Genomic DNA, 23606 nt, shown 5'->3' with positions numbered 1-23606 from the left:
GATTATATCTCCCGAGATTAGAGCTTTTGTTATCAGAGATCGCGAAATTTATATTCAAGTATTCTGTATAGTAGTAGTTCTTCTATTATTAATCGAAATCAACAAGCCAATGCAGACTTATTTACATTTCTAGCAGTAAAAGATACAACCGTATGAGATTAGAAATTTTTAAATACTTTGAAGTTTTTAATATGTCAGTCAGTGTTTAATTTTGAACATTTTTAAATTATCTTAGAGTAGCTTAATTATTAATTTAAATTTCTAGCATAATTATTGACTTAAATTTTTTAAACAAGATGAATTATAAAAAGGATCAACCTTCCAGTATACAATATGCTCAACATTATCTTCAAATAACAGTAACATTGACATTATTTATTTCATCGACCTAACAAAAATATTCTCTACGTCAGAGAAACATGCCTAACGAATAATAAAAATCTCCAACTGATAATTCCTTTCACCCGAAATTAATTTCCAAAGAATACCTCCTTTTCAACCAAAGAACTACGCCTTTAAGAACACTGTACGTATAAGGTTCGCAATCATTCGCTTTCAATTTCCTCGACTTTGCTAGACCCATTCTCCAATTTGACGAGCATCTCGCCACCGCAGAACGAGCCATGAAACACGGTTAAACGAGTTTCAACGTTTCGCTGGATTGCTATGTAAAACGCAACCCGTAACGACAAACGAAATGAGCGAACTCGTCGCGTCGCCAGCCTCAAATACTCACGCGATAGTAAAATCTAGCAATCACGAAGTCGGCTAGTTACACCGTCGACGTTCGTGACTAGTCGAAGAAATCGTGAAGCATTAATGATATAATTGATTAAACAATCATGGTGGTTCAATCAGAAAATTCTAATTTATTGAACTATACAAAGAATAATTTCTTTTTCTTACAATCTATGTTGTAATCTTATAATGTAACGTTTATTCTTACATCTAAAGAGCTTTTTACAATTTCTCATGAAAGGTTATGGGGAAATAATCAAAGAGCTGATTGGATAATTCACAGTCAATCGAAATCGAACTATCGACGTCTCTGCTGTCGCTAATGCATTTATCCTACTTTAATGAAAGCCACAATTTTAGAAAATGGGACACCGCGTAATAATTAATAATTCAAGAGTACCTCTGATTCCAATTCTCAAATTGGAAATTATAAAATGGACATCGGGGTATATCCAGGAATAGCAATTTCAAGCACAATTTATAAAACGACTGCAGATTTATTATTTTTCATTGATGGTAGGGTAATTTTGAATTTCGATAACGTGCTAATTACTATCGACTGCTGTGAACGGTTGAAAATTATTATTTTTGCGTGTAAATACACGTCGTTCCAGACAGAGTCGCAAATACGCGAAACATTTCATCGCGATCGATAATAATTAGGTAAATATTAGGCAAACTGCTTTATTAGTCGTTTCCAAAAGCATCGAACACGATAAATAGAGACGAAAACTGTCATTGGACAGTGTACAAGTATTAATTAAAAAACTAAACACATAGCGAATTAAATTTAAAAACGTGTTTTATGAGAGAAGTTTCCAATTGTGGTAAACTGAATGAACTGTGAGCAGGAAATAATAGAAAAGAATGAAATAAAGTATTTTTTATTATGTAAGAATAATTGTTTATCATCGTCATGGGGAATTTGTCATATCGCTAAAGAAATAATCATATTATCATATCGCTATTTACAAAATTTAAAAAAAATACAAATCCTTAAAGTAGCAGACGTCACTGATTTTTCTACAAACTACCTTCGCAAACAAATTTTTGTTATTGCCATTCATAAAATATTCTTTCATTATATTATGTTTTCGTTTTAATCGTCAAGAATTACCCTTTATAACTGATTTGTTTTATTTTATTTCTGAAACCATATTTAAAACACAGGAGTATTAACTGTGCATTTTAATAATACATTTTACTTTCCTGCAAGAATTTATTTCATTTCAATAGACGTTCTAAAAATAACCAGAAAGCAACGTGACAGGATTGCGCAATACTTTCTGGAACGCCTTAATAACTTTCAGGCACGAACGAAACTTAAAAAAATGATCGTGTATCCGTTTAGATCACCGTATGCACGAGTGCGCTCGGTTGCAGCGCGAGTGCACGAATGTGCATGGGACTTGAAATTCCCCACGTGGCACGGTGTAATTACCCTTACGCAACGTAATTATCCTCGAAACTTCGGTCGCATTATTCTGCACGCCCGACGACACGATGCAAGCCGGTAACGAGTTGCGTTAGAAGGATTCCAACCGACTGCATCTCGAGTGCATAATTTGTTTGCTCATGCGTGAAGAACGCCGTTGCAATATCGGGGGTGGTTAATCGGTCGACATCGAAATTCCTCGAATGAAATTACATTTTGCCCTAGTTTTGGTTAGTCTGGTACCGCATTTCACGTCGACCAACCGAATTAGGGCTGAGCCTATTTAAATATAATTTCATGTTTGAATATTTTCTGGGTACTGGAATTTTCGAAGTTTACAGTAAGTAATAATAATATTATCATTCAAACATTCGAGTACTCGATTGGTACTGTTGAATGCAAGTGCTACTATGATACATATTCGAATATTACAGTCCGAATATCATTATTCATATATTATTATTATATTTAAAGAATAAAATAATTATGCAAGTCATCATGTAAATAATACAGATATACTTGAACTTTGACAGGAATATACGATCCAAAATATGTAAGTGTTGTATATAAACTGTATATAAATACATGTAAGTGGAAAATTAATATCAGACATTTCGTGTAACGAGAAAAAGTTGCCCGCTATCACCGTTCCCTTCGACCCTAGAGATGGTGATCCCCCTTAAGCTAAATGCTTGGGAATCGATCGCGTGTCACCCTCCTAACACACTAGGGCTGGATTACATCCTCGTAACCTCTCGAACAAGTGTCACTCGCTGTGTTCACCTCGAAATACCTTAAGCAAATCCATTCGAAACGCACCCTGGAGCCTCGTACTTACCGCGGTTCAACCCTATTGGCGTTTACGGTGTCGTTTCTCGCAGAGTATCGAAGCTTTTCAATAAAGTGTCATTTAGGTTCGTGTATGACAACGAATCCTCGTCTGGGGAACACGATCCAATAATGTTTTATCTTCATTGAAAGAATTTAGTACGAGGAAAATAATGCAAGACTAGTTTCATTGAATTGCTTGTTCGTAATAGGACTATTTTACCTGGAAGCCAAGTAATTTACATTATATAGTTTCTAATTATGTTTGATGTTCACACAAATTATCAAGCGTCACATGATGATTTTTTTAATGAAATCGACCCATTGTCAAAGTTGAAATAAAATTCCTTTAAATATTTCCACGGTTGTTTGATTTTGTCCAAGTTCAGGTGACGTCTAATGTCTGTTCTAACACTTTCGAGCAACATTGTACATCGTGCCGACGTATCTGCATATCAACGCAGTCACTGCTTGAGTTTCTCAGCGCGGTACAGGGTACATAGTCACTCGGTGCACTCGAAACTTCGTCCGTATTCGCGTGTGCGCCCGACGTTGTTGTAACCCTCCGAGCTCGTGGCGGCGACGCGCGTCGGGACGCCTCAAACGAACCCGTGGACGTGTCTTTACGTTCCCACGCATCGACTTTTCAGCGTAGCTTCCGTCTGCTTGCGCTAACCTTTATTTTTTTATTCAAAGATTTCCCATTTTGTCTCTATTCTGACTGGAGTTTATTATTTAGGCTACCGAAAAGGGTACCATTACATTTTCTATTCGAACTTCTGAACCTTCTTATTCGTGCATTGAAAATTATTAGTCAATTATTAGTCCGCGTAATAAACTTCGTAATTCTTCTTGTTCGCGTATTAAAAGACACACACAGTACATTCAATCGCAGTATCTTGTCAGAGTCAATATTTGGAAAGACAAGTATGATACAAAATTGTCTGTTATTGTTTACATCTGCTCCTGTGTCTGTTGTGTCATCGGTTTATCGCTGCTTTATTTTTCTTCGTATTTAATAGAGTACGGAAAGATAGACTGCTTTTTTAAAGATAAGTGAATCGTTCTTGTAAGAATTTAACATCGTGTGTTGATTCGTAAAAGTAAAGAAAAATATTTGATAATGTACTATGTCGACGTAAATATGTGGAATGTATGTTTCCAAACGACAACACACGATATTTTTACAATTTAATATCATACATTGACGCGTATCGAATAATAAAACTAAAATAGTACATTTTATAATATACCTTTTCAAATACATTTTAAGAATTATTTTCTGCTTACTCTGAAATTGTCACTCGATTTCTTTTCTTCGCCTCCCTCCTTTCATCACTCATTTTTTTCTATTTTCTACATATTTAAACTGTCAATCGGCATGTTATTGCTACCGCATTTCTTCGAATTCTTCTTTCGATTTTATTATTTTTCGTTCTCTGGGCGTGACGTTGTCCCTCGTCACGAATTTCTCGATTCTTTCACCAAGTCCTTGCGTCCATGCTTCACTTTTCGTCTTCGAGCGTCAATCAGCCGATGAACTCGTCAATTTTCGTTCCTGGCACGTGTGAAACGATCGACTGGCATACGTGAACCCGATTTTCGAGACTGGCGATAGATTGACACTTCCGCGACGCGACCTTTTTCACGGGAAATATCGATAGACAGACGTGTACTGTTTTCCACGCTGAAAGACCTTGGAATCCAACGCGAATTCAGCAAGTTCCGCTGTCGTGAAAATTTATGTCGATCCCCGTTTCCATTTGCCTTCCTTCCTGAACAGCGGACCGTGCTTGTCGATACTAATCCTCAAAATCTTGTAATCGATTATTTCTTTTCTTAAGAAAGGATTGAGTTTGGCTGCGTGAAAGTAAAATTACTTTTAAATTGTCACAGTCATTATTAGAAATGATTGTGTTAGTATTAAATTATTTATTCGGTTTTAAATTTGTTAATTTGTTTATTCAATGAAAAAAGATGATTACACTCAAGATCGACTGAAAAGAAAGCTTTCTTTGGGAATTTATTTTAAGTAAACCATGTCGTCGACACTTTTGACATTTTTAGTGTTTATTTGACACTCTATTACAATACAAAATATATTTTTTCAACGACAAGAAAATGAAGCATAACAAAAATTCAACGCATTTAGTGATCAACGCAATTAATAAAGATAAAAAATTATCTTTCTTTAATATCCAATAGAAATAATTTCAGTAAAGTTTGTTGAAGCAATTTTATTTATATATGTTCCCTTATTAAAACACCTAATAATTTGTGTTAATTAATCAAATAAATGCAGGAATCGAATTTCTCGAAGGATTCTTATATTACATAACTTACTTATATTTATTAAATAAATACCTACTCTATAAAACAATATAAAATAAAATTAATTCAATGGAGGGTTAAGTAGAAGTTTCTCTCTATTGTTGAAAGCAAGTATGTCGTCGAATCACGAGTCTCCATTGGAACAGTATTTAAAACGTTCCCATTTATTGCCTGTTACAGCTTGGACAGAGATCAGCCGTTCACATTCCAGCTGGGAGTTGGCCAAGTTATTAAAGGCTGGGACCAAGGATTGGTGGATATGTGCGTGGGCGAAAAGAGGAAGCTGACCATACCACCGGAACTCGGTTACGGAGAGAAGGGAGCCGGAAACGTAATTCCTGGAGGTAAGATTGTTATTTCATCGGAGTTGTTCTCCTTGCTTGTTCTATACGAAATTCGTCCGAGTGAAAATGATCGTTCCTAGCAGATATAGTAGACGATTGAACCTGTTATTTCAGAAATAATGTACAGTATATGACTAAACTATTATTATAGCTGCAGTATGTTAAATAACACACCTTAAAACTGATTATTGAAATTATTTTTTAAGACCAAACATTGAGTTCATTCATTAACTATAAAAAGGCTGTTGTAAATTCAACAATACAATTATAGACGGAATAAATTTTATAAAAGTAATTACTAAGATTTGTGATTGTGACAAAGGATTTGAAACTAGCATTAAGTGTGACGTTTGAGAATTTATATTTTGTCCATAAATCGGTGCACCATGGAAATGTGAATTCAAACAAATTTTAAGATACTTTGTCCAACAAAATATGCAGTACAAATGAAGCACAAGAATTCTTAGAGTAACAGTATGTATTCACCAGGCGTAGTTTACATTAACAGAAGTTTCCTCCTAATTGCAATTAAGAGCAAAGTTGTACGCGTTAGAAATTCTGAGATTTTCCCTGAGCATTGTTATGATAATACAGGTGAGAAAAGGCTAGACTATTTGGAAATGAATCCAACTCTTCGCAGCGAAAATGCTCTCGTACAATTTCCATTTTCTCTTTATCACTATCAAAATTACAAATTTCCAATATCGCTGCTTTGCTCGAGGTAGCTGCATTATTATTTATAAAATTCCATCAGAAACCATCAGTTCCTCGTGAAATTGGATATCAATACACTTTCTGCAATCGCATAAGTAAAATAATTGCTCGTGTTATACAGAAATTATAGTATTTCAATTAATTTCCTGTTTGATTTTGAATAATTCAATATTGGGAATAGAATATCGACGTTGCACGAAAATTTGAATGAATTGGAAATGAATTTAGAACACATGATCCAAATTGTTATGACTTTATAGTATTGTTTACGTATATGAGGTAGGATAGTTTTACTTGATTTTACACGGAAGAGAGATTGAACAAACGAAACGTTGATGCCAATCTAATGCAAACTGGGATGTAAAATTGTCTGTTCAAATATTGACATAATATTCAAACCAAATATATCGATCTATGGTAAATGAAAATGATATTTGTAGAATTAATAATGATAAATTTTTTTTCAACTTTTTATAGATCTATGATAATTGAGAATTTTAATGATAATTTTTGGGTAAAATATTTGTTAACGTTTTAATAAGATATAATTAAGTGATGAAATATATTTTTCCATATAGAAATTATATTCCTATTTGTATACGTCCTTCGCAGTCAAAGGCATGAACTCTACCTTTCAGTCTATCTAGAATTCCTCTTTTATAAAACAATCGTGTTTTATGAATAAACTTTTTTTACACATAACAACCACAAGTAGATACAACACAAATAAACATATCAAAGTTTTATCTTCTTTGAAAACGAAGGACTAGTTTCATAACAGATTGGAATCGGGACGCGACAATGCATATAATTACTCTTTTCGAATGATTCGGAGGTCTCCATCGATATTCAGAGGGGGGTAAACGAGGCCAGACGATGGGTCGATACAAAAGGTATCGTTAGCAATGAAATCGGAGTGGAAAAAAAGAAATGCAATTGCACGGAAATCCAATAAAGCGTCAACCATTAAATTGAGCACTGCTATCCCGGCCAGCTCGGTCGGATCAACATCGACACTCGCGCGCTCATTTTTTCGGAAACTCGAGCGTTAGGTAAATCGGGAGCTTCCCTCGAATACGCGTATATCTTTGGGGGCGGAAAGTGTTCCACGTTTTATGCAGAGCCTCCCTTTATCCCCGTTTTACCCTTTGTTCGCGCGACAACTACGTTCACCCGCGATAAACACATTCGGTAATTTACTTATTTATTTCTTTTATTTGTTTCGCTAATGATCGAGTCTCTTTGTGCTCAACTTATGTATACAAATAATAGTTTAAATTGGGCATAACAAAAGAAGCGTATACGATGGGGCATTCAGTAATTTTAACTGTACAATGGAATATAGTTAGCTGTTTCAGAGTAAACTACAGCAATGTATCAGTAAAATAAAATTGATTTAACGAAGCAGTTACTTTACATTTAATATACATTAGCGTGTCAGAATAAATGCTTGTTGAATGAATATAAATAAATATAAATGAAATAAAATTAATTGAATGAAGTAATTACTCTACACTTAGTATACATTAGAGTGCCACAATAAATGCTAGTCGAATGAATATAAATAAATATATGAACTAATTTCTAAAGAGAATTACTCAGCAATAAGAAAGTGCAAATTATCTCTACCCTACTGATATCTAATATCACTTGCATTTACCTATTCGTATCCACCCATTAATTCTTTCCCTAACGATTCGTCGTCCCACACACAACAGTGTCGAGAAATCATCGTCGTACTATGTCTCAATAATTATTACAAAACTCCGTTAATGATCTGACTGTTTCATCATCACCAAGGAAATGTACGATTCTTATTCGCATAGGTTTTCCCTCCAACAGGTCTGCCACGCATCAGCGAAAATTTTTCATGAGATCGCTCTGTCGGAACACTGTCTGTGGTTCTTTGTTGCGGAAGAACGTGTAATGAGAAATTATAATGTTCGAGGGCTTTGCAACCCGGAGCGGGGTAAATGCGGTTTGCGCGTTTTATGGTTAATTAACTTCTTCAGCGGGCAAGATGGGTTAAGTCGGCCCCCTTTGTGAAAAGTATTCCGCGGAGCGACGTTTACGCTTCGGTTGCAATATTTGTCGGAGTTCGTTAGATAATCTGCTCGGAATTTTTCAAGGTTTTTGAACGTGCCCTCTCTCACTGAAAATAATTATACAGTTAGGAGATTAAAGTAATGCGCGGGGATGTTTTAATTTCACCTGCGAACGTTGCCGAGTTTGTTGGCAGTACTTGCAGTCTGGCAAATTGGAAGCATTTGCGCAGACTGTAAAATCTCAAAAATAAAATTGGAAGTAAAATTCTTTAGGAGAATATTGAAGATTAAATTCATACTAACTCCCTCGCTTCATTATTTCCTGACTGCCAGTCTCGACTACTTGTCTGTTGTGCATTCGTTTCGATAATACTTTTAAGGAGCGAGCACTCTTTTATGATTTTTTTTTTCTATACTCAATTTATGCATTTTACAATTAGTGTTTCTCTAAAAATATAAAAAATTTTCTGAGATATGAGCAAACTAGCGAGAGGTCACCAAAAGAGAGGGTGTGTGGTGAGCAACGTTACATACACCTGGATCGTCTGAATGTAAAAATACCAACGGATTTTATCAATATAAAAGATAAACGCATCTAATGTATTGTTCCACATTACATGAAAAAATTTTCAAGGTCTTTTTTTTTATAAAATTTCAAGGTCATCGATGTTTTTTTAAACGGAATGATATATTTTCGTTAACGTAATGTTGTAGCTGGCAAAATAACGAATTCATCCATGTACTACAATATGACCTACAAATGACCTTCAACCCAGAAAAATGGAATAAATAAAATTCAACGTGTAAGATTCATTTGCCTTATTCCTGTTACCCAAAATGTTCAAAATATTTTCAATATTCAAATTAATATTAACTTGAGCTGCTACACATTCAAATGTATCGCAATACACAACATAATAACAGATTCGGTGTTGACAGGAAGACATTTATGATATACTGTTATCTATGTGTTTGTATACATTCGTGTTTACAACTGCTGATCAGTCTGAAGACGTTCTTGCTCTCTGATTTCTAATTCTAATGTTTCCTAAGATTTCCAATCTTACACGTTGAATTTTATTTATTCCATTTTTCTGGGTTGAAGGTCATTTGTAGGTCATATTGTAGTACACGGATGAATTCGTTATTTTGTCAGCTAGAACATTACGTTAACGAAAATATATCATTCCATTTAAAAAAACATCGATGACCTTGAAATTTTATAAAAAAAAAGACCTTGAAAATTGTTTCCCTTACACCGTTACACGTGGCCCTTCAAATAGTGTAACTTTGTCCTAAGAAGTTTTTTTGTACAACGATATGTAACGGAGATATTAAGGTGTTCTGTTTCTTCGGACTCACCCTGTATAATTCAATAAATATACATCAAAATTCAAATATGCCTTAGAATTTTTCTTAAAAATAGGCATGAACTTTCTAGACAACCCAATACAAATGGACTGCCTTATTTTTCTAAGTAGGTTCCTACAACAGAAATACATTCTCTCGCGAAATATTCAAACTATTATTTAACCTTACCGTTTGAGAAAATATTGATTTTTAGTGACAAGATTTTTCTATCACGCTGCCACCTACAATATCCAATCGCATCGATATTTCCATAATTAAACATGTTATCCGGGACAATCGAACAAATGATACGAATAAATCGCCGCGAGTTGCCACCATTCGTCAACTTTTATCCAGATAAAAGTTCGTCACGGTCCGCTGGGCGATGGCTGAATAAATTCCCAACGATTTATACAGTGGCCAACGCCCTGGCGCTGTTCAACGCAAATTATTTCGTATCGTTTGTTCATCCGCTGTTCTTCTTTCCCGGGGAACAATGGAATGATTAACTTCTCCGTTATTTCGCTGCATCCCCGGTTCCGTATAACATTAGCTCCTATCTATGCTCTCTGGAGGCTGAAATAGTTTGCCCTCGTGCAACGTGGAGCACAACTAATCGCGGCCGGGTGAGGGGAAGACATTTTCAGGAACCAGAGATCGGGAACGAAACGGTTTTCCTACGGATAACGGAAAAAAGAAGGTGGACTACGGCGCGGGGGGAGCAGGGGGGAGGGATTGGAGGAAATTGCGTACAAAGAAACAGAATTTGATTCCATCTGTCGTCGATGTTGCTCCCGCCCCAGAACGAGAAACTTTTACCGTGTTTAATCCCTCTATGTCGTTTGGTCGTTCAATTACCAGGGAAAACGAGTCTCGTCGCGCGGATGCGAGAGCATTGTCCGACATATTAGTTACGCTCGTTGAAGCAGCGAATAATTGATCGAGCATATTTCATTAGGGCCAGCTTAATAGCGATGGGACCGTTCATAATTGATACCGAACACGTGCGCGTATATACGCGAGCGACTCGCGTGCGCACAATTTGCTTCGTTTCGGGGAAATTCATTATCGGTTATTATCAACCTGGAGCCTAATTATCGTGAAAAAATGGTGTCAACGATACTTCTACTATATATGATATTATTTCATTTGTCCTGTATGATTTTGTATACACGTTTGGTACAAATCTTAAGACTCAAGTTTCACCCGCTACGTGATTATATTTTATATTTTAATAGTAGGCTATATCTAATAATAAAATTATATTTTACGGATCTGTTCGATTTTTTGTTTTCGAATGATCCAATGTTTTAATGGTTGTGTATAATTTTTCGAGTGTTTTTTTTTTAAACGTATCAAGCTGCATGAACTGAGTTATCCGATATTTTTTTAGAAATATGAAATACACATGATTGAAAACTGTATCTTGTTATCGAATATTTGATATTTTTATATATCCTACAGGAGAAGTTCGATAGACCAGTAAATCCTCTTCATTCAATTCCACAAATACATATAGTGTCACCTTATTACTGGCTAAAACTATTTTGTATACATGATACGACTGAATTATACAGGCAAAGAAAATTTCAATACATTTCACGTGGACACATAAATAATACATGTTCTTCGCTTCTTAATTTATCTATAAATCTCATAACTCCGACATGTGAATAACATCATAAATGATATTAACAATTTTAGCTTTACCCTTCATCTATTCCTATATTAATTTGTAACAACTCCAATTGTACCATTTAGAGGAACACAAAATAATAACCCGTTTGAGATTGTAAAAATATTGTCCTTTAATTTGTTTTTGTACATATCTTGAAATATCGGGACCTCAATATCTCCATTTTGGGTTACCTACTTCCTGTTAAATATTTGAGAAATTCGATACCTTCCGGAACCGAAAATATCAAGAAAATTACGTAAAATTTGATAAACTATTGCACAAATGGGTCACCGAGTATATCCGAAAAAGTCCGCTATCGGGAAATTGGCCCGATTAAACTCAAATGTACCGTGATTTCCGATTTAGTTGCTCGCCTCATAAACGATGTTATCCCGTTAATGGAGATGGCTGTACTGTACTTCGCGAATCAAAAATACGATTCGCCTCGCTGAGCATTTTAATGCCCCTGCGAGGCAGAAATTGTCAAGTTGTCAACGCGGTCGTTATAAAAAAATTAACTGAAACGGTTTCACTTTGACGGCGAGTTAACGCAGAACTTTCTAACAATTGTGCCACGACGGGAGTTTGGACGTGTCGTGAAAATATTCGTAATAAATCAATTCAAAGGACTTTTCTTACCACCTATTTATGTCATCAAACGTTTTTATAAATAATTATTGCAAAACAATCGCCTTTACATAAATCAGTCATGTTTATTAAAATAATTGTGACGATTTTATTAAATTTTGAAAAAAACATCTTATGAAAATTATTGGACATATATGCTTGTATTATTTGAAACCAAATAATTGAATTAGAATGAGCTACAAGTGTAACACTTAATTTTATCGAGTGTTAAAAATTATTTTATATTATGTTGATATGAGAAAACTATAAAAGTTGTGCGCAGTATTAATACAACCCTTTGTGTAAAATTATCGGTATATTAATATTCAAGTGGATTTCACATCTTAATTTCTGATAATGTATATCAGGAACTGGTTAATACGTGTACGACACGTTGATAACGAATGAAATGTCCAGTTGGGTCACGCGACAAAATTTATAACGAACGTTTTAGGCGCTCGTTAATAATCCACAATCTTAACGTAACATCGAAAATTCACTGTGTCGTAATAAATTCACAAAAAATTAACCAGCGCGCTGGCAACATCACGGCATCGTTTCGAATGCTTGAAATAATCGTATTTCCTGATACGTTTCGGGTGTGGGTAAATGTTTGATGTTCATTTATCGATCAGCGATGGATCTTTTGCTTTATAATTTCAGTGATACGCTGTGCTGATATTTAAATTATAGAATGTATTTTCGTGTGGTGTCGACGTGGATCGTTATTTAACATTTTCGATTTTTCGTCAAAATATAATTGCGATAATTATTCGTTGATCTACAATTGAAATAGAAACAAAATTGATATGAGAAATTAAATACCTGAAGGACCAATGAAAGTAATTAGTCTCTAAATAATTAGAAGAAATTAGTCTCTAAATAATTAGAAGAAATTAGTCTCAATGACGAGCTAATTAAGTAAGTAATTCGAAGATGCTCTGACAGGGTGCAATTAGGAAAGGTAAGACGCGATTTTAACTTCGTTTATAGCTGAAGTGTAGAAACGCAACAGGGAATTATTTTCTTTAATTAGCTGGCAACTCTTTGCAGAATTATAAAAGTAGAACTCCGCCTTTCAGGAAATCTTGCAGAAAATATCGCAGTTATTTTCTCTCGTCGATCGATCAAGCAAAAAGAATCGTGATTGGTAGCAAATGTCAGTGACGAAAGGTTCGTCATACGTCATCGACGCAGAGACGAAATACGGGACTGGTTTTTCGTTGGATAATGCCGCACAAATAGTCGACGAACAAATAATCGAAAAGCCACGGCAATCGTCTTTCGTCAACGCTGACAGAGATGTATTGGGTTTTTATTGGATTTCGAGCAATCAATGCAGTCATCGCGTGTCGTCTGGACTCTGGATTAATAATGGAAAATGAATCCACGCTAGACAACGACCTCTGTGTGTATTTCTTGATTTAGCTTTCCTTTTTGCAAGTTTTCAAAAATGATTAAATTGATGTTATATAGAAACTAACTTCTCTAAAGCTAAATATAACACTTATCGTTAACTCGGATTCCTTAGAGACCACTTTCGTTAATAAAGTATTCTATAAACCTTACGTTATTTTCGCTCAACCATCCTACAATATTAAACTACACAGCTATAAATAATTTCAACGCTACGAAATTCATGAAATAAACATCTCCTCATCCATAAAAAGGTAAAACAACCACCTTGAAAAATTAATAAATTTTTACACATGCTATTGTTGGGAGCAAACACTCTCCTTGGTGTTTTCCCTGCTAATCTAAACCTAATCTCACGTTACACTTTTGCACATTACACTTTATATATAAAGATATTATTATCAGTTCGCAGCCATTAGCTCTCGGTATTATTCGCGACAAACAATCCTTCGTCGCGAATAATACCGATTACCAGGTCTCACCACGTGGAGGTTGCTGCGACTGGAGACCCGGAGAAAGAAGGAATCAAACTTCCTTCGATCTCTCTCTATATAGAGTATACATACATAGATGCATACTCTAGATAGAGTTGACGAGCTTGATACTAAGTACGAAACGATGAAAATCGAAGGAAAATAAAATTCCCTTTGATTTCCAAAGTCCAAGTCTGACTCTGCCAAATAATTATTTGAACTAAGAGGAGTGAAGCTAAATCACGACACGGCGCGACCATGAAACTGGACTTACAGAGTCAGTCCCGTTTCCTCTGGTGGGTCTGATTCGAGAGAAAGACGATCAACGTCTCCGTCAGTACTCTACTCCCTGCATACCTGCTGCCGAGGGCCCAGGTCCCAACCTGACAGTGTATGACGTAGGTAGCACCGCGTCGGGGTGCCCTGCCCTTGCGACACCAGGTATGTCTGACGGTGGTAGAGTCCCGAAACGGAGTTCTACTCTCTGCACAACGTCAGGAGTCCAGGACACGACTTGCATCCGTCTGACGGCTCTTTCGAGCTGCGCTGCGCCGGGAGCCTGGACTTCGCCTGACGCGTACAGAGACTAGAAGATTCCTCGGAGGCGTCGATTGACTCTCTCTCAAATCAGACCCACCAGAGGACGGCAACCGATTTCGGCCAGTCACATGGTTGATCACTACACTTATCACATGAAGCAATAGTGACCGAAGTGAAGCACGAAATTGCGAGTCCAATATGGACCTACGAACAAACAAAAGAATTGAAGAAATGATTAATAATTATTTGACAGAGGCAAACACTCGTACATCCATGCCTTAAAACTAACTTAGGTACATGCCTTAAAACTAACTAGATTAAACTAAAGCACACACAAGCAATACCAAGCAAACTAAGCTACCCACAACCAAGAGAAGGGGACACGAGATACGGAGCGCGATCGCGAGGTCCATACCGACCGAAGGATCGTCGAAGAATGAGACCGCGCCCCTCGTATACCTGTGTCGAGGGTCGCGACTTGTTCGAGCCTGTCGAAGTAGAGAAGGGGAAGGGCGAACAACAACCGCGTCACGGTCGATTCGACGTCACGTTGGATCCATCGAGAAAATAATTCGTGAAACATTGATATCACAGCAAAATCATATCCCCCATCGTTGTTTAAACATTATGTATTGTTAATAATTAATGTAACTATTGTCAGAAACTAATATTTAGTTGACCCAGTCAATAGATATTAATATATTGACAAATTTCTCACGATTAATGTCTCGAATAAATACTTATTTTAACTATAATTGTTATTAATGTTTAATCGAACATGATTTCGCGTTCTGATTGTTTGTTAAAAAAGGAATAAATAACTATTAAGTATATATGATAAATAAATAGAAATATAGTCTACAAAGTATTCAATTTAAGCGTTTAAATTATTTATTGAAACTTCAATGAAACAATTACAAGATGAACCTACTAACGAAAATTTGTGTTTCTGATTGCAGGTGCTACCTTGTTGTTCGACGTTGAACTGATCAACATCAGCGACTATCCACCAACCGCGAACGTGTTCAAAGAAATTGACCGTGACCGCGACAACCAGTTGTCCCGCGAGGAGGTGAGAGCAATGGCAAGATCATTTTTAATTTCTTTTCAAGGGATCTCCATGGTGGTGGTATAACAAAAATACAACTAAAACAGTGTTTCTAACAAGTACTAAACTATTTTATAACAATCATTCCCATGCCAATTTTTTGGAAGCTTTTTAATACTATTAATCACAAGTATTAATTACAAATTTAAACCAACACTTTCATTAATTAGATTTAATATATCCTTAAACTTATATTAATATTTAATTACATTAGTTACACGAACATTTTCGTTGCATGTTAAATATAATATCAATTGAATTATTTCCTTTGAGACGAATCTGAGAGACCCAGAGAAATTAAATTGGAATATTTCTTGTGTAATAACATTGACAAGTATATTGTTACATTTGTATTAGGTAAAAGTTTCTTTCACGAGTTGCATTCAATTATTTTATGTGGTCGTGTTTATATAAATAGACAAATTAATTTCTTAGACATTGATGCTGTAACAGTAATGAAGCGAAATGAATCGTACACAATTCAGTAATGTAACATAAAACATACAATATTGTGTATATATTCATTATTAATAAAACGAAAGAAACTTTTAGGACAACCTACTACAATTGACTACGGTGTAAATTTTAATCAAATGAAAATTAAAGTCCACCAAATCCCTCGCGCTACAATTTTGTTTCATTTCGAAATACACTAACCTTTTTGCCAGACATTCGCTTTGACAATTTGTTTCGTTCATCTCATAAGATCTTTTATTCTCACGGATCAACGAGCAGACCAATCACAACATTGGTGCCGGTCAGATTTATCCTTGCGTACCAGCGCAGAGGATTAACATCCACACATTTTACACACAGAAGAGGAAACTGCACCTCGACACATTTTTTGCTTTTTTTTTTAACGGTAACGAGCAACGCAAGCCCACGCCATTTGTTTTTTTTATACTGTCACGTGTAACGCACCGTGATACATTCATCACAGTCACTTGAAAATATTGCGCATCTGACAAAACTTTCATTCGCGAGCGCATCCTATTAAAAGAAGTAAGAAGAAAATTGCCGGGATTATTTTCGTTTTTTTTTTGTTTGGTCGAGACTGGAAGTGTTTAAAGGGAAAGCGGGTAAATTTAAATTGACTCCAGCAAAATTTGATTTTAAGGTATTCAATTAAAAGCACGTAAGGATTAAATGCACATACATCGGGAACCCTGAGACTCTCCCGTAACCTAAAACGCACCCTAAACAACCAAGAAACTAAAATCCTCGTTTGTTGTGCGCAGGTGAGCGAGTACCTGAAGAAGCAGGTGATCGAGGCGGAGCAGGGTAGCGCGGACAACAACGAGGAGGTGAAGAAGATACTGGCCGACCACGACAAGCTCGTCGAGGAGATCTTCCAGCACGAGGACAAGGACAAGAACGGCTTCATCTCCCACGACGAGTTCACCGGGCCGAAGCACGACGAGCTCTGAAGTCTTCGTGCCGCGTCGCCGCGTCTCCGAGCACCGCGTCGCCGACGGCGTCGTGCCTCGCGCCACCACGTGTTCACTACCGCGGGGAATCGCCTCCTCGAGTCCTATCCGGTCCGCGAACACCATTGAACACTGCAGCTGGTGTGCTCACCCCAGATCGATCGTCGACTGGGATTCGACGCGTCCGCTGCGCGGTGCACGCGGATCCCTCGCGAGTCTCGAGGAACAATGGGGAAGCTGAAGAACGCGGACGGACCTCTTCTTCGCCGGGGAATTTCTCTCGCGAAACGAGGACACTGGGCCAATATACCGATCGAAGGAATTCCGAAAAGTGTCCGGGAGTTTCAATCCGACGGACGCCGTGCACAGGAACGCGCGCGCTAGGGCGGAAATTTCGCTGTTGTGGAGCAGTCGGGACGCTTGGGAGCTCGAACAGTGGGTATATCGTGGGTAGAGAGTTCTAAGCGAGGGTCGAGATTCGTAGGACCTCGGCACGTGATCCAGAAAAGTAATTCAGGTCTGGAAGGGTGAACGAAATCACTATATTTGTACCGTCGACTGTGGACGAGAGGTAAACCTGAAGAGGTTCCCTTTACTTACTGGAACGCTTCGAATCACTTCGCGTCCTTTCGACTCAGAGACACTTGTTCTCGTTAGTAGGGACACTTCTTAAAGAAGGGAGATAAACTCGACTCGAGCAAAACCGTGGTAGAGAGAAAGGGGTGGAAATGAAATCGAAATGGGAAAAATTCTTGGAATCTCTTAGGACTCGTTCGCGATTATCGACTCTCCCTCGTACGAGAGTTTGGTAGGGAACCACTTTTTTGACAAGTCATGATCCTACACTATAGTATGTATTGATCTGTTACTCATACTGTACAGACATGACAAGTTAGCTACTATAGAATTCTATACTATAGTATCCATTATAATATATACAGTCAATCCCATAACTATTCTCTATGTCCATTGAAGAAGTTCGACTAAATTAAATAATAGTTTTGATATTGCCAAATGAATTTTTCATTATAAGTATATATATGAATAAGCTTATACATGTATATATTCACATATATATCAACATATTTATACAAACATACTCTTGGAAACATCAAGCCTACCATTTAATTTAAACAAATTTCTTCAATAGACATACAGGGTATGAATATTTATGGAATTGACTGTAATTCTATAATACAATCAAGGAAATTATACTGTTACCAAACAAACTCCCTAACCAACTTTTCATCTCTCCACAGTAACGTACATGACGATTATTTATCTTAATAATTCTAACTGAAGATAATTTTACGAGCAATATCTTGTCATGTTTGTTCTTTTTAACATCTGTACCAGACCTCTACCAATCCTCGTGCTGTAGGATGTCTATAGTTTGGGGCACATTAGTGATCGAACTGTTCAATCGATTTTAGAGATCATCGGTCTTCAAGGCGTCGAAGAATGGGTAATTTATAAGATATTTTTTTGATACACGAATCACATCATCCTCAAATTTAACGCTTGTCGGTCATCGAACAAGGTTTTATTATTTTTATACCTGGGAGACTTACTCATCCTGACCAAATACTTTCGAGTAAACGCAAGTCGCTACTATGCCCCAATCGTTCCCATCTGCAAACTCAGTATCCAGCGTTCCGACTTCTGAACGAACAGGTAAAACGAAGGACGCGCGCAGAAAGACCTGAACCACGAGTGATCGAAATCCTGGCGCGAAGCGAGGCTGTTCAACTTAATATAATTATACAAATATAGATAGAAGACAGGGGAGAAAATGTGCGAGAGAGTATATATGCGAGAGACAGTGAAAAAAGGTGGGAGAGAGAGAGAGAGAGAGTGGTTTTTCTACACGACTATAGATGTTAGCATTAATTAAGCGCATCGGCGTAACGGTGCTAAAGAATCAACGCGCGAAACGTTCTGTCCTCTCTCGAAAGCTTCTTCCTTTTTATCCCATCCCCACCATGTCCCCTTTTCACGAGCACCCGAAACCCCAGTTTCCCTGTACACACGCATACATTGAACAAAGATACACACCACTGGCATTCTCAGGCCACGAATTTCACGCGAGAAGACGTAACCAGGACCCGGAGTAGGATCGCAAGAGGAAGGTGCAATCTCGAGGATGCGTGGTGGAGATGAACGGCGATCGCATCGACGCGATCTTCTTTCCCACGATCGCCGCTATCATTATTACACTTTTTAACTGATACGTTTTTATTACTACATTATATTGTATGTTGTTAAAGTTGGACGAAGGTTAATAATAAATCGTGTGTCTCGAGCACAGTTTGTTATATAAGCTGACTACGTTTCATTGAATTCTCCAGAATCCTTATCCCAATTTTCTTAATTGACATTCGTAGATTTTTAATTCGATCGTTTGAATATTTTAGGTTTTCTACAAAGTTATATTAGTATTGCTTCGCAGTATTGAGTCGAGTAAAATTGGTTCTTGCAATGATTAATGTTGTTTAGTATTACTTTTTTTTTTGTTGGCCACTTTTATAGATAAATATTTTACTTTAAGGTTTCACTCAGGTATAATCACTAATTTTAAAACTTTTTTTTTTTGTAAATAGAGCAGCTTCTGAGTTATAGATTTTTTTCAAAAATAACCAACTTCTTGGTTATTTATGCATTATATTCTTACGCCGGGGAGTTGAAGCACGAGAATTCATTTTAATTAAATATAAAGTTTATTAACAAACTATAACTTGTAAACAATATAACGATAATATAACGATAATCTTGGAGACTTGTAACGAAACGTCTTCTCTCTTTGAGTTCTCGAATCGCTCTCTTCTATTTCAAAAGTTTGCCGCTTCCTGGCAACCGGAGGCGCGGGAACTCGTTTCCGCGACTTCACATCGTCGCAACATCTTCACACCGTCGCGACGATGTAACTCGGAACTGTAGTGCGGCATCTTCATACCGTCGCAACAATATATTGCATTATTCATTCTTCAGTCTTAAGATTTCTCGACAAATATCGCCAATGATCACCAAAAATTACTAAACAGAAATCAACTGTCAAGAATTGAAATGAATTTTAAGAAACTAATTATTTCGAATGTCAAAATAATTTTGAAATGCATATTGAATCGTAAATCATCGCTGAAGAGTTTAAGAGGACAAGTGCTCCACTTTTTCGAACTAAAAAGAAACGCATTCAATGCACACTCACCTTGCGCGTATTTTCCAATATTCGACGCGACGATCGTCCAAGTGCACTTCCTGAAAACGAAATCGGGATGGAAAACAAAGGGAAACACACACGGTATCAATGATACACTGCTGTTGCTCGCAATTTTATTTAAAGAATCATTTCCGCAGAAACTTACAATGATCTGCGCGTACGCGACGGCACGCTTACGCGATTAACAAAGTGATGATTAAGTTAATTAAGTTTGCTCCTCTCGTCGAACAAATCGCATCGTTTTACAAATTCTCGTCGTCGTAGGTATTCGAAATTCATTACCTATTGAATTCAGACAGAAATCGTGGATCGCATACTCGGCTGCTCTTTCGTTTACGTTGTATGAAAAATATCGCCTCGCTGGAGAAGAGTTCTCTCCCCGCTAAATACGTTTATGAATTTATTTTGAAGCTTTCACTTAACTTTTAATAGAATTCGGATTATGGACAGTCAAAAACGGACGAGATCACTTTACAGATAAATATTTTAATTGACGAATAAAAGCTGGAAATATTATTAACTTTTAAAATCACTTTTGTGTTCGTTATTCGTTTAATACAACGTCTTGATAAATATTTTGTACGAAATGTTTAAATATTAATTGTTGCTTCTGATTCGTTACTTGTTGGATACAATGTACAATTTGAATTATGTAATAATTGCTCGTTCGAATGTTCGTATTTTCATCCATCGCATTAGGAATGATGTTGCAATTCTATTAATTCATGAGGTTCTTTAATTAAGTTTATAATGGTAGGAAGGTGAGTATATTTATAACCTCTACATTTAATCAAATCATCATCGTAACAAAAAATAAACAACAGTGAGAGTTGCTCATAAAAACCCACGAGAATTAAACATTTTGGTCCCAGAATTGCCATATTGGTTTACACTTGTCAAAAATATCAATCTGGTATTTAAAAAAATACTTTCCTGCTCATCGAATTTAAACTCAACTGTTCGGCTTAACATTCATTGACATGCATGGAATAATATCATAAAATACACGAAATTTGGTACGTCGATAAATGTCATGTAATCTATACATAACAATCATCGATATACACGGACATAATATCTAATGCATGAGGTTTGCATGACAATGAATAGTATACACAACCTAAACATGTTCCATTTATTCGATACTTGCTACTTAATTCAAAATGAAATTTTATATCAACGTTCAATGACCAGAAGCTCCTCCGAATAAATGTAGCGATTAAATTACGCACGGCGCTTTTATTCGTCGTCTATTATTCGAGTGAAATTTCGACCGTCCCTGATTACAAGTCGTTCGAGGCACACGTTGATACGATTGTCTGTTCTTCGTCTCTGTCGTTCGAGCTTTCGAGCGCGCGCTTTAAACGAAGAAGCTTGCCAACGGTAGAATCCACTGAAATTTTCATTTCATGCAACATGCAAAAGGGAATCGATTCGAGGCGTCTCTGAAAAATGCTTTCCGTCCGCGTGCGAGCATTTATTCCACTGGAGCTGTCACCGCGGAAGATGCATCTAAAAAGTTTCTCTTGTTTTACGCGCTCCACCTTTATTCTATTCTTGTTTTGTTTGTTTGCCACTGGGAAGATGAAGAGGATATAAGTTTCAAAGTTGTCGCATTCGCTTGCGATGCGAAACGTCGGCCCGTAAGCTCATCTCCGCAGCCAGAAGTCACCGTGCAACGAGATTTCCCGAATAAGTCGCCTGACCGATCGCCGCAACTCGTTTCATTTTTACCGTCGAAAACTTCATCGCGAAGAACGCGATCTGATGCACGAAATAGGTTTACTACAGCTATTTCACTAACTAGAATAAATACACGCGTCTCTCGCTCAACATTGTCTTCGAGGAAAATGAATATTAACCTCTCGAAGGATATTATCACATATATACGTTTGTTTTTATATCAAAATTACAATTACTTACGATCGTAATTTGAGAATAAAAAAATACAGAATATTAACAGATTCGCGACCGACAGATATTTTACGTTTCTAATACCGAGTACTGAAGAAAATAATAAAATTCTGGACATCGCAAATTCGTATCGTTAGAGCGAGGATAAAAATTACAAAATATGTTTCGAGATATCAATGTTGCAAATATGTAGTGTATAAAATAAAAAGATGGGTTCTGTCCATTCGATATTCAAACAGAAATCCATTTAAAATTCGTCCCTCGAGAGATTAGAATTAAACGTGAATTATTTAGAGGCGCTAGTTTCGATAGTATAGTACGATTGCAAGATAAAGTTCCAGAAAATGTGAGCTGGAAATCTTAAAGCTGCGTGCAAAGATCTGTAATTATTAAACTTTGCTTGAAACTGCAGAAGTGAAACATTTTTATGCTTAATTATATCTTGTAAATGAGAGTCACTGTAAATTATCAATTAAAACGAGACAACGCAACACCTTTCATGTAAAATATAATATTTAGATAGATTTCTTATAACCTTCTGACAATATAATATTTCACGTAAGAATATAATTTTCTAAATTAAATATCGCCAGCTACCGTTGACAGACGTGGCGTGTAACGCTCATTTCAGTTCAGACAACAGTTCTATTAGCTTCAGTTTGCAGCAGCAGAAGAACGAACGACAGAGCGCGCATTGTCAGCGAAAAATAGATTGGAAGGCCTCGATTTTCGTCTTTGATGACGAATTAGGTAAAAACTATGGCTTTCTGCCAGCATGCAGAAATATCGATTGAAATATATATATATGCGTGTGTATATATATATGTATATATATATAATTCTTTAAACGTATAACCTTGGTGTGTCTCTGCGATTCCTAGGGAGGGTTGCTTCTTCGTGTCGCGTTTAGGAGGGTTTCTCCCGTGTGAAAATCGCAATGTCCTGGCCGTGTCATCAACGTTCGATCAGAGGTTCGATGATCGTGCTGCCTTTCCTTCTTTTTCTCGTGGACGAGTTACGGTGTTCGTGTTCTATCACAGTCAGTAGCCCTTGATGTAGGCGGCGATGTGCTTCTTCTCCTCTTCCGAGAGGCCGTTCTTCAGCGTTCTACGCACTGTGGGAACATTACATGTAAATTGACATTCTCAGGGGAACGATAGCGAATATATAATGGGTATAATTTCGAACAAAACCATAGACATTATCGAGCACTTGAACATTTCGTATTTTGAGACGCAACTGAGTGGGTAAAGGGACTTACGAAAACGTACGTGAAGGGCAAATTTGGTATATATAATTGTTCAATTTTTTAATTTTGTGACAGGGATATCAAATTCTCTCGAAATACCCTTACTAGTTATTTTGTAAATTAAATCAGGTAGGTCTATAACTCGTAGAACTGCATATTATTTTGTATAATT

At 36.7% G+C, this 23606-nt stretch overlaps 2 protein-coding genes across 5 annotated transcripts in view; one reads left to right on the top strand and one right to left on the bottom strand.

Moving 5' to 3' along the window:
- Window positions 1-19374, top strand: part of LOC128874211 (FK506-binding protein 2) — a 124916-nt gene extending 105542 nt beyond the window's left edge. Inside the window, exons 2-4 of one of the 2 annotated variants that reach the window (XM_054118700.1) lie at window positions 5513-5676; window positions 15479-15603; window positions 16866-19374. In XM_054118700.1, coding sequence (XP_053974675.1) covers window positions 5513-5676; window positions 15479-15603; window positions 16866-17054 — 478 coding nt within the window. In that variant the 3' untranslated portion in view covers window positions 17055-19374. The remainder of the gene's footprint in view (window positions 1-5512; window positions 5677-15478; window positions 15604-16865) is intronic. The other variant, XM_054118709.1, reaches the window with a different exon arrangement.
- A 981-nt stretch (window positions 19375-20355) lies between these two features.
- The window catches only part of LOC128881576 (FH1/FH2 domain-containing protein 3), a 258099-nt gene continuing 254848 nt past the window's right edge, over window positions 20356-23606 (bottom strand). For all 3 annotated transcript variants that reach the window (XM_054132795.1, XM_054132786.1, XM_054132778.1), the window contains one exon: window positions 20356-23299. Coding sequence is in view for 2 of the 3 variants with exons in the window: in XM_054132786.1 (XP_053988761.1) it covers window positions 23226-23299 (74 nt within the window). In the remaining variant the exon portion in view is untranslated. The remainder of the gene's footprint in view (window positions 23300-23606) is intronic.

Source organism: Hylaeus volcanicus, chromosome 1 (genome assembly GCF_026283585.1).
Source record: "Hylaeus volcanicus isolate JK05 chromosome 1, UHH_iyHylVolc1.0_haploid, whole genome shotgun sequence".
NCBI lineage: Eukaryota > Metazoa > Arthropoda > Insecta > Hymenoptera > Colletidae > Hylaeus > Hylaeus volcanicus.
This window is presented reverse-complemented; position numbering and strand designations above follow the sequence as displayed.